Consider the following 12204-nt stretch of genomic DNA (forward strand, 5'->3'; position numbering starts at 1 on the left):
CTACGCAGGCTGCTATCCCTCTGGCTCTTCACACTGTGCTCTCCACCTCCGCCATCTTCCTCAGTCCCTCCCCCCTTTTCCCGTTTTGATTTTTTGACTACTGATTCCAAGGATGTTGATTTTGGATCCAAGTAAAATGAAATCTTTGACAATTTCAGTCTTTTCTCCATCTGTCTTTCACCGAGTGATGAGGGATTTTGTCATCTTATTGTGAACTAATCTGTATGGAACAATGTAGGCTTTGATCTTCTGCAGCCAGCACCTCAATACCTCCTCACTTTCTACAAGGAAGGTTTTGTCATCTGTGATGTTGCCACATTCTTTTCATAAAAGTCCAGGTTCTTGGAATGATTTGCTTGATAATACAGATTGAATAGGTATGGAGAAAAAGATATCATAGTATGTTGTTGATGTTGTTGTTATTTGCCGTCAAGTCATCTGCGACTCATAGTGAACCTATGTACAACAGCCTTAAATTCTGTCTTATACAGTGCCAATCTGACCATCTCCGACACACCTACCCTCATTACCCCCAGTCATTGAATCAGTCCATCTCATCGAGGGTCTTCCTCTCCTGTGCTGTCTCTCCACCATCTCAGGAATGACATCTTTCTCCAGGGACCTGTCCCTCCTTGCAGCATGTCCAAAGTATGTCAGATGAAGCTTCAGAATCCTTGCCTCCAAGGAGCTGCCCAGCTTCACCCTCTCCAGGACAAGCTTGTTCGTTTTCTTAGCAGTCCATGGTATATTCTATACTCCTCTCCAACACCACAGCTCAAAGGCATCAATTCTCCTATCATCCCTAAGTCGTTGTCCAGCTCTTGGATGCATAGCAAGTGATTGCAAAGACCATGGCATGTGTCAGGTGCACCTTAGTCTCCAGACTGACATCATTGTACTTCAGTACTTTAGAGAAGTGTCTAACTGTAGACTTTCCCACCACAATAAGTGTTTTAATTTCCTGGCTGCTGGTGCCAAGAGTGTTGACTTTGGAGCAAAGCAAACCAAAACTGAACAATCTCAATCTCTTCACCCGTCATGATGCTGCCAGTTGGCCCAGCATTAAGAATATTTGTTTTCTTGATATTGAGCCTCAATCCATACTGAAGACTGCAGTCTCTGACCTTCCTCAACAAGCGCTTCAGGTCCTCTTCAGTTTCAGCAAGCAGGGTTGTGTCATCTGCATAACACAGATGACAATCTTGATGCTACATTCCTCCTTACACAGCCCAGGTTCCTGGATAATCTGTTCTGCATAAAGATTGAAAAGGTATTGAGCTAGGAAACATGCCTGGAGTACACCCTTCCCAGTTTTGAACCATGCAGTGTTTCCTTTCTTTGTTCTGACAACAGGTCCAATTAGGGGTTTCACATTAGCACAATCAAGTGTTCTGGGATTCCCATTCTTGTCAGAGTTAGCCAGAGTTTGTTATGATCCACACAATCGAATACCTTTGCACAATTAATAAAACACAGACATTCTTTTGGTACTCCTTGTTTTCAGCCAAGATCCATCTAACATTACCTACAATATCCCTAGTACCATGACCCCGTCTAAACCCAGCCTTCACTTCTGGTAGTTCTCTGTTGATGTGCTGTTCCAGTTGTTTTAGGATAATCTTCAGCAGAATCTTGCTTGCATGTGATATTAATGATATTGTTCGATAATTTCCACACTCTGTTGGGTCAACTTTCTTTGGAATGAGAACAAATATAGATCTCTTCCAGTCAGTTGGCCAAGTGGTTTTTCTCCAGATTTCTTGGCACAACTTGGTGAGCACATCTAGGGAAGCATCTGTTAAATATGTCATTTGGTATACCATCAATTTCTGGGGCCTTATTCTTAGCCAGTTCCTTCAAAGAAGTCCTAATTTCTTCCTTTATCACCATAGGCTTATGCTCATATGTTGTTTTCATTAAATTCTTCAGTGTCTGCCAATTCCTTTTGGTATAATGACTCTGTATACTCTTTCCATCTTCTTTTAATACCTGCAGGATCATTTAATATTCTGCCCAAAACATCCTTAGGTATTGCAACCTGAGGTTTGAATTTCTTAAGTTCCTTGAGTTTAAGAAATGCTAAGTGAGTTTGGCCCCTTTGATTTTCTGACTCCAGCTCTTTGCACATTTCACTATAATACTTTACTTTGTCTTGTCACACAGCCTTTTGTAATCTCCTGTTTAACTCCTTGATGTCTTGATTTCTTCCTTCTGCTTTGGCTTCTTGACTTTCTATAATTGAGAAAGATCTCTCATCCTCATTGTTCTGTGAAATGCTCGTCTGTCAGATACTTTTCTAAATCTGAGCATTCAGATTAAGACAGACTAGGACGAAGAATGGGCCATCCCCTTCTGAAATAGCAGACCTTCAAAAACCCTATGTACAGTAGAACACAGACTAGTAGATCGGGCAATAGAGGTGGAGCTTTCAAGTATGGAAATACTAAGGAAGAGGAACACTTGTAAGCAGACACTAGTGGTTGGAACATGGACTGTGAGAACTATGAATGTAGGAAAATTAGATATTGTTAAGGGAGAAATGGAACGCATAAATATCGACATGTAAGGTATTGGTGAGGTGAGATGGCCTAGCATGAGACATTTGATCTAACTATGATGAAAAAGTGAGGAAAATGGGGTTGCTTTCATAGTTAAAAAGTCATTTCTAGATGCATCTTGAAATATGATATTGTCAGTGACAGGATAATATCCATCTGCATACAAGGAAGTCCAGTGAATACCACTATATTTCAAATATATGCACCAACAACTAGAGGCAAAGAAGAGGAAATAGATTATTTCTACCAACTTTTACAATCAGGGATCGATTGACCATGCATTCAAGATGCATTAATAATAATGAGTGACTGGAATGCAAAAATTGGGAACAGAGAAGAAGGATCAGTAGTTGGAAAGCATGTACTTGGTGACAGAAATGTACATTTTACAAGAAACATAAATGCAGGCTCTACACATGGATTTCACCTGATGGGATCCATAGGAATCAGATAGATTACATCTGTGGAAAGAACCAGTGAAGAAGCTCAGTATCCGCTGTGAAAACTAGGCCAGGTGCTGATTGCAGAACAGGTCACTGGCTACTCATATGCAAGTTTAAGCTGAAGCTAAGGAAAGTGAAATCAAGCCCACAGGAACCAAAATAAGACCTTGAGTCTATCCCACCTGAATTTCAGAACCAACTCAGGAGCAGGTTTGAGTCCTTGAACACTAATGAGTGAAGACCAGATGAGTTATGGGAATATATCAAGAACATCATCCAGTAAGAATGCAGAAGGTCATTACAAAGACAGAGGAAGAAGACAGGACTAAAATGGCTGTCAGAGAATCATAGTATAACTATTAAAATGATGATTCATCTGTTTGCATGAGCTCTTTTTTTCTTACTTGTCCTTTAGTATAATCAGTGGATCATATTCTGTCCTGTTTGCACTAAGGTGGAAGAAATGTTCTTGACATATAGTAGTGTTGTGTATAAATATTTTGTCATTCTGATAACATCACTCAATTAATTAGAATATAGTGTAGAGCAGTTCACTTTATACTTGATGGTCATTTTATTAGAGATTTGTTGCCTATCTCATATAGCCATGGACTAGACTACAACAGTTTGTATATTTCTGATTTATTCCTATCTGGATAGAAATTTGCAAAGTGGTTTCCCATTCAACAGTTTGTACACATTTTGATTTTGACATTGATCGTAATCCTCGCTAGGTAAAATCATTACTCTTCCACCTACTGTATTTTTTGTTTACAGTTTTTCATACCTGTTTTTCTAGAATGTGAAGTTGAACAAATGGCTCCCCATTTGATTGGTGATTGTTTTCTGGGGTGATTGCTCATGTTATATACCAGTCTATACTTTAGGTGAAAATTGAGGTCCAAAGGTAGACTCAGTTACACATTCAAAGGACAGCTACAGGCCATAGTCTCATGGGCTCCACTCTATCTGACCATAAAATGTGATCTTTTTATGATTTTGGGTCATTTTTCTCCTATTTGTCCAGAAACAAGTGTGTTTCTTTTCAGAGAATTCTAGTTCTTCTGGTCTCAGGGCCTTAGAAGCTAAGGTTATCCTCATCCTTTAACCCTTACTATTATTTGTTTTTATAAGTCTTTGGCTTTTTTTATTCTTCTTTGTTCTGGAGCAAAAGGACAATAATTACAACTTAGATGACTACTCACAATTTTTAGGCCCAGTCTTTAGTCCATGAAGCAGGATGTAGAGCACTGTCTTTGTAAAACTGTGTTAATTGACTTTGATATCCTGAGTCTACAGTCTGGAGCCCTCAAACCCAGCGACTCATTCTGTCAAGAGTGTTTAGGTTAGATAATGTTGTCCTGTGCATGCTATAGGATATCCTTGAAAATACTGAAAACATTTTAAATGCATGTATAGCAATAAGTTATCTAGTGAATATATATATATGGTCCCATTCAGTGTCCCACACTTGTTTAGCTTATCTGCCTTTTTTAATATCTGTTCATAGATTATGATTATTACTGTTTTTGTAGGCTTGAGTTAATAGGACTTAAAATCTGTTGCCTTAAATTCTTCTGTACTTGCCAGTAACTTCCTTCTTGAATTCTTCACTTCTCCTTTTTCTTGAGTGCTCTAGTTAATGTATGTCTATCTTCAAACTGGGAGCTCTGGTGGCCTACAGTTAAGAAGCTATGCTGCAATACTGAATGTACGTGGTTCAAATCTGTCAGCTGCTCTGCAGGAGAAAGATGGGCTGTCTACTCTAGTGTGATTAACTGCCTCTGAAAACCCACCAGAGGGTCAGTAATGAATGGGTTGGTTCTGACCCGATGGTATAAAACAACAGCACCACCAACCTTCTAGTTAGTGATGATGCTGTCTTTCCCCCTTTCTTCCCTGGGGACTATTCTTTCCATGTAAAAACCTAGTAAAGACTTTTTATTATAATAGAAGTCTCTCTTATCTAGTCTGTTAGTGGTCAATACTAACTAGTCTCAGCTCACTAAATGCCTAGAATATCAATCTTTATGCATTCCATTTAATTTTTTACAAACTTCAACTTTCCTGGATTCATACTTTATACATTCTGTGTTCTTGTTATTAATGGATGTTTGCAGCTGTTTCTCATTTGGAACAACTTTCATTCTGGGCTCACCCTCCAATACTCTACCTAACCATGCTTCTCTAGTATCAATAGGATTTTTGAAGGCCTGTTGGATGACCAGTCCTGTGTCCTAGTCTGTCAAGTCACCCCAGTACAGCACACTGGCAGACAGGTGTTTTACTGAATGATATACAAGTATATTCATTCTTAAGCATAAAATAAGGAACATGCACATCATTCCCCAATACTACAAACTGACAGGTAAGTGATGTGCCGCATGAGTAAATCATAAATATAAGCAAGCACTTATAGATCAAGGCACGTGGAGGCCCTCTGTGACTCTTAGTTCCAGCTGATGCCAAGGTAGTGGAGGGGTCATGTTCTGCTCTATAGCTCTGGATTTAATATCACATGCAAAAAAGATCTTGCCGAAGATTATCTGAAAACAGCTGGAATAATATGTCGACAGAGAACTGCCAGTAATTCAAGCTGGATTTAGAAGAGACCGTGGCACCAGGGATATCATAGTTGATGTCAGACAGATCTTGGCCAAGAGCACACAATTCCAGAAGGATTTTTTTTATGTTTTATTAGCTATGCCAAGGTTTTTGACATTGTGGATTGTAACAAACTATAGTTAACATTGAAAAGAATAGGAATTGCAGAACAGTTAATTGTGCTCATGTGGAACCAATATCTGGACCAAGAAGCTGTTGTCTGAAGAGTCTCATAGTGCAAGTTTATAGAATACTCATGGGCCTTCACAAAAATAAGACTGGTAACCCAATCACAAAATGGGCAAAAGACATGGAATGAATTTTCACAGCAGAATATATTCAGATGGCCAGCAGAAACTTGAAATGCTCCAAATCACTGGCAATAGAAGAGATGCAAATCAAAACCACAATGAGATACCATATCACTCCAGTAGCAGAGGCAAAGTTTAACAGGATGGCAAGTAATAAATGTTGGAGAGGATGTGATGCAATAGGAACTCTTTTACATTGGTGGGGTTGTACAATGGTAAAATAACTCTGGATGGCAAGTTTGGTGCTTCTTCAAAAAGCTGAACATAGAAATTCCGTATGACCCAGCTATTCCATTGCTTGGGATATATCCCAAGAAAATGAGAACTGAGGCTCAAACTGAAATTTTTATACCAGTGTCCATAGCAGCATTATTCACCATTGAAAGAACATGAAAGCAGCCCAGATGTCCAACCACAAACGAATGTATTGAGAAGTTGTGGTATATTCATACAGTGGAATACTATGCAGCACACAGAAGAAATGATTTTGTAAATTACTACCTAACTTGGGAAGGACTGGAGAGCATTATGCTGATTGAACAAATACTGTATAAAACCATTATTGTCGAATGAGTATGAGAATCCAAGGCCAGGGGTGAGGGTGTAAATAGAATGGGGTAGATGGGTGGGAGCATAGGGTGTTAATCATAGGGTTGCACAATTCGATGGTGGTGGGATGAAAGAAATGGGAAGGATCTTTTGTGAAAAACAGTGAATTCAAACGTCATAAATCAGAAAAAAATAGAAGCTGTTGTTTGAATAGAGCAACAGAACACTGCTTGGTTTAAAATCAGGAAAGATGTGCATCAAATCCTTTCTCTGAACTTACTCGATCTGTATGCCAAGCAAATCGTTAATAAGCTGAATTTAATGAAGGTCATAGCGTCAGGATTGAAGAAAGACTCATCAGCTTGCATTATGCAGATGGTGTAACCTTGCTTGCTGAAATTGAAGAGGACTTGAAATGCTTGTTACAAAAGATCAGAGACTACAACCTTTATAATATGGATTATATCTCAACATAAGGAAGACAAAAATTCTTACCATTAGACCACTAGGCAACATCATTATAGATGGACAAGAGACTGAAGTGGTCAATGATTTCATCTTGCTTGGACTTGATACCAGCAGTCGAGAAACAGGAAGATATATTATTGCATTGGGTAAATCCACTGTCAAAGATCTCTTCACAATACTAAGGAGCAATGATGTCAATTTAAGAAAAAACAAAGCAACAACCAACCAACTGAAGTGTACCCAATTTAGGCCATGACCTTTCCGATCACGTGCTATACATCTGAGAGCTGGACAGTGAATAAAGATGACAAAAGAAAAATTGATGCTTATGAGTTTTGGTGTTGGAGAAGAGTACTGAACTGACTGCCAAGAGAATAAACAAGTATAGAGAAACTGAAACCAGGGTCTTCCTTTGAGGCAAAGATGACAAAGCTTTATGTCACATATTTGTGCAAGTTGTTTGCAGGGGCTACTCATTGGGAAAAGGCATTGTGTTTGGAAATATGGAGGGTGGATGAAAGTGGAAGACCCTCAGTGAGATGGATTGACACACAGTGGGTGCAGCTGTGGGCTTAATCAGTGAGGATGAGGGGCATAGGGTAGACAGGGTTCAAATTAGTAGTTCATAGGGTCAGTACGAATCAGTGGTACAACAACTATTGCCTGATCTACTGAAGAAGGTCAGAGACTTATATTGTCTTACTTTCTCTCATAACCGAATTATCTTTGATTGTGTTTTAGTCCTTATATTGGGGGAAAAGTATACATAGGGGCAATTGGAGGCCTCTCTTTTTAATAGTGATTGTATGTTTTGTTGGTTTTTTTCCCCTGTGAGGTCACTGGAGAAACTCAGTCTGGAATCACTATAATCTAAAAAAAGAAAATGAAAATTTTCCATTTTCTATACTTCTGTCATCAGTGTATTAGATAACAAAAGACTGGGTTGAAGGTTTTTAGCTGAGTTTCTAGAAACGAGTATTAATTTGAAGTTGTTGTGATTGAGAGAGATAGTAAATCAGCAACTTACTTTTGCTTAAAAAACATCCTTCAGTACTCCGCCCATCTCTTTGGATTTTTGCCTTTAAAACTTTTCATATGTTTAGAATTCTTTTCATGCTTCACTTACGTTTTCTTACTTTTTTATTACAGAATTTATCTTTTACCTAATCTTCCATTAGTAGAAGCCTAAATATTTTCTTCTTAGTAATTGTTTTTTTCTTGTAGGTTCTACATGAAACATTTCCTCAGCACACTTTCCTCATGAATGGCCTCATTCAAGGTGTAAAGGTAAGAATAATTTTCATGTAATTCACATTAAACTAAAGAGATTAGTTTGTAGTTTAACGCTTTAAAGTTTAAGCAAGACTTAGAAAAGCAATTGCTGTTTGTTCTAGTGACCTAAGTGTATATTCTTACCTGGGTTACCAGAATCATAATAGATCAACAGATCTGTAAAGGATAGTAAACTTTACTGCTTAATGTAGTGTGAATATTTTATAGGACTTAATGTCATTTTCATTAACATGTATGCAGTATTTATAAAGTTTTTAATTATTTTGTGAACTTTGCTTATAATCTCTGCCTATCAACTGAATAAGTTAAGCGAATACTACTGACCTTTTGAGGTACAAACTTTGAGATTAAAGAAGGTATCACAATGTAATTGAATATATAGTCTTTGACAGATCAGCTGTTCTGGTCATAACTTGACAGTTGTTACAACTTGCTGAATCTTCAGTGGTTTTATTTAGACTTCATTCATTATTTAAATTTCAATATAACATTTATCAGAAAAGCTTATAAATACCAAATAGAGTGGCATCCACGTCCTAAATAACATGCCTCTGGAAACTCTATGAACTTTGATAAATGTCAATAGTTATAGAAAGGCTACAGGTCTTTTGTTCATAGGGTTGCTATAAGTCGTGCTCGACTTGAAGGCAATCAACAACAACACAACTAGTTTCAACAGATCTGCGCCATTCTCTATCCACCACCATCCTCACTATCAGTAGTGTGATGGTCATAATGCATATGCTCAAGCATATTGGTAAAATCATTGTATCAGTCCATCTCACGGGCTCCTCTTTCTCTGACCCTCTACTTTTCCTACTATGACATCTTTTTCCAAGGGCTGAACCGTCTGATAACATTCCCGAATGAAGTCTATAAAATGAACTTTGATCATTCTTGCTTTTAAGGAGTATCCTGGTTGCACAACCTGCATGACCGACTTGTTTTTTCTTTTGGCAGTCTGTGCACAGGATATTGAATAGTCTTCCCTAACACAGTTATTCACAGATAACTGATTCTTCTTCTTTCTTCCTTATTCATTATCCCACTTGCAAATGCATTGGATGCAATTGAAAATACCATGAGTTGGAGAGCTTTCATATAGCCTGGAAAACTCAGTTCTCTGTCATATGGGATCATTAAGAGTTAATATTGACTCAGTGGCACCTTACAACAACAGCAGCATGGTAACTCTAAATTACCAGAGCTCGCTCTTTGTGTTTCTTTAAACCATTTATCACCATATAGCTTCAGTAGGATAGTTTAGCCGCTTACTGAAAAGTCAGTGGCTTGAATCTGTCAGCTAAGATTTACAATCTTCAACATTTATTAGAGGTTTGCTGTGAGTTAAAATTGATTTGTTACCCTCATGGACAGAGTGCTTTTGGTGGTACAAACACTTTGCTTTGTGACTGTTAAATTAAAAATTGTCAGTTTCAGCCTTCCCAGAAATTTGCAGAAGAGAGGATTTAATTTACTATTAAGATTATAACTGTGAACACCCACTAGTGCAATTCTGCTCTATATTATATGAATTCACCTTGAATAAGAATCAGCTTGATGGCAATTAATGATAATAAACCACCTTGATGTGCTGTGTAGTTGATTTTATCTTGTCTGTTCTTATATTGCCTTTTCTAGATTGGAAGTTTTTTGAAGATGAGAGATGTTAGCCTACTTTTCCTACAGAGAAGTAAAAGTTCCTAACTCCTGATACTCATATATTGCCATTTTGGAACCAACTCTTGGCTCATTTCTCTAGAGGTTTCTGAGGCTGTAAATTGCTGGTAGATATGAAGTACCAGATAGGTGCAGCCTTTGAGTTAATAGCATAGCTCCCTACAGACTAGGCCACTAAAACTGCATGAATGGCACTCAGTAGATAATTGTTAAGTTACTATTTCTTTCTGGTCTTTTTCTGTACACTAGTAGGTAGTCAAGAACCTTTTTACAGGTAGATTATAATTACATACTTGAATTGTTTCTTGTTTCAATAATCATATCTTTTATCACAATTTTAGTAATGACATTTAATGGTATATGAAGTATACTTCATATATGTTATACTTTTAGACAACCTTCCTTTTTCATGATATTGATGTGTACAAATTTTAATTATGACCGTTAAATAATACTAGTCCCTAAACAATATGGTTCAAATTTCAGTTACCATGACATATTTAATGTGAATAATTGCACTCTGCTATCATTGGTTTAGTTGTAAGAAGTTTTGCTGCACTCCCAAAGGCATGCGTTTTGAATCCACGAGCTGCCCTACAGGGAATGGTTGGGCAGACTCCTTCCATGCGATTAACTGCCTCTGAAAACCTGCCTGAGTGTCAGCCATAGGTCAGTTCTAACTCAGTGGTATTGAACAACAATTGTTGTTATGTGCCATCTAGGAGTATGTTATTTGCTGTGATCGTGATCAGCATCTGTACTTTCTCTTGATCATCAGAACAGTCTTGATGTGCTCAAACCCATTGTTAGAGTTATTGTGTCAATCCGTCTCCTTGTGGGTCTTCTTTTTTTCTGACCCTCTGCCTTTCCTGACGTAATGTCTTTGTCCAAGGGCTAGCCCCTCTGAGGGAGAGCCAGTGGCTTAGTTATAAGGGTGGTGCACATTACTCAAAGGTAAGAGGTTTGAATTCACTAGCTGCTCTGTGGAAGAAAGATGAGCAGTCTCCTCCTGTGCAGTTTACTGTTTCCAAAGAGCTGCTGGAGGGTCTGCTATGGGTTGGTTCTGACTTGATAGGATGTAAAAGCAACAGCCCCTCCTAACAACATACTCAAAAGTAGGAGGCAAAATTTCACCATCTTTGCCTATAAAGTGCACCGGCTTTGCACTTCTTCCAAGATAGATATTTGTGTTCTTTTGGCAGTACGGTCTATTCTGTACTCTTTACCATGACCACAATTCAAATCCATCAATTCTTCTGGATCATCCTTTTTCATTGTTTTTAAACTAACACCATGACTCTAGGATTTTAGAGAGGTCCTTGATAGCAGGTTTTCCCAGTGCAACATGTCTTCAACAGGTTTTTGTTTTCTTTCTTACTTCCACCACAAGTACTGATTGTAGATCCAGTAAAGTGAAATCATTGCCAACTTCAATTTTTTATCCATCTGTCAACTTTTCTACATCTGTCATGATGTTGCCTGTTGATTTAGGGATAAAGATTTTTGTTTTATATTGAGATGTAATCCAGATTGAAATCGATAGTCTTTGACCTGCACTAAGTACTTCAAGAGTTCTTCACTTTTAAATAAGGTTGTGTATGAGTCTTCCTTCGAACTTGATACTTGAAATTCTTCTTCATACAGTTCTAAACTAAGCAAAACTGACTTATTACTACCATGGAGCTGGAACCAACTCATGGCTGACCCTCCAGTGGGTTTTCAGAGAGTATAAATCACCTGGGTAGAGATTACCCATCTTCTTAGTGTGAAGCAGCTGGTAGCAGCCTTTGGGTTGGTTGAGCAACTCATTATCTGCTTTTGTTGTTAGGTGCTGTCAACTACATTTCATAGTGACCCTGTGGTAATTGGGTCTGAATCTTTCTTTAGACTGTGTTAATCTTGCCCTATTTTATGTTAACCTCATCATCTCATTTACTTGAACTGATTGATTCAGACACTATCAGTTCATCTTGTTGAGGAACTACCCCTCCTTTGCTGACTCTTCAAGGATGATATCCTTCTCCAAGGATTGACTTCTCCAAACAGCAAGACAAAAGTATGTGAGGTTACGTTTCACCATCCTGACTATGGAGCACTCTGATCACACTTTCTCCAGGACATATTTGTTTGATGTTTTTTGCAGTCTATGGGAAAATCATTATTCTCTAATACCATAGCTTCAAGTCCTTGTTTTTTTAATTATTATTAAATTTTATTAGTTTTAATGAACATTTACAGAGATTTTGGGTTCTCATTCATTCATTGTTGCAGTGTTTTCTCTACCCTCCTCCCCAGTTC

At 38.0% G+C, this 12204-nt stretch overlaps 1 protein-coding gene across 1 annotated transcript in view; it reads left to right on the plus strand.

Moving 5' to 3' along the window:
• Window positions 1–1912: 1912 nt before the first annotated feature.
• Window positions 1913–12204, plus strand: part of HIATL1 (hippocampus abundant transcript-like 1) — a gene marked incomplete at its 5' end in the record, with an annotated part of 107705 nt that continues 97413 nt past the window's right edge. Inside the window, 3 exons of the mRNA XM_006900724.1 lie at window positions 1913–1930; window positions 4980–5012; window positions 8158–8220. Coding sequence (XP_006900786.1) covers window positions 1913–1930; window positions 4980–5012; window positions 8158–8220 — 114 coding nt within the window. The remainder of the gene's footprint in view (window positions 1931–4979; window positions 5013–8157; window positions 8221–12204) is intronic.

Source organism: Elephantulus edwardii, unplaced genomic scaffold, assembly GCF_000299155.1.
Source record: "Elephantulus edwardii isolate Elephantulus edwardi_28Jun2011 unplaced genomic scaffold, EleEdw1.0 scaffold00292, whole genome shotgun sequence".
Classification (NCBI taxonomy): Eukaryota; Metazoa; Chordata; class Mammalia; order Macroscelidea; family Macroscelididae; genus Elephantulus; species Elephantulus edwardii.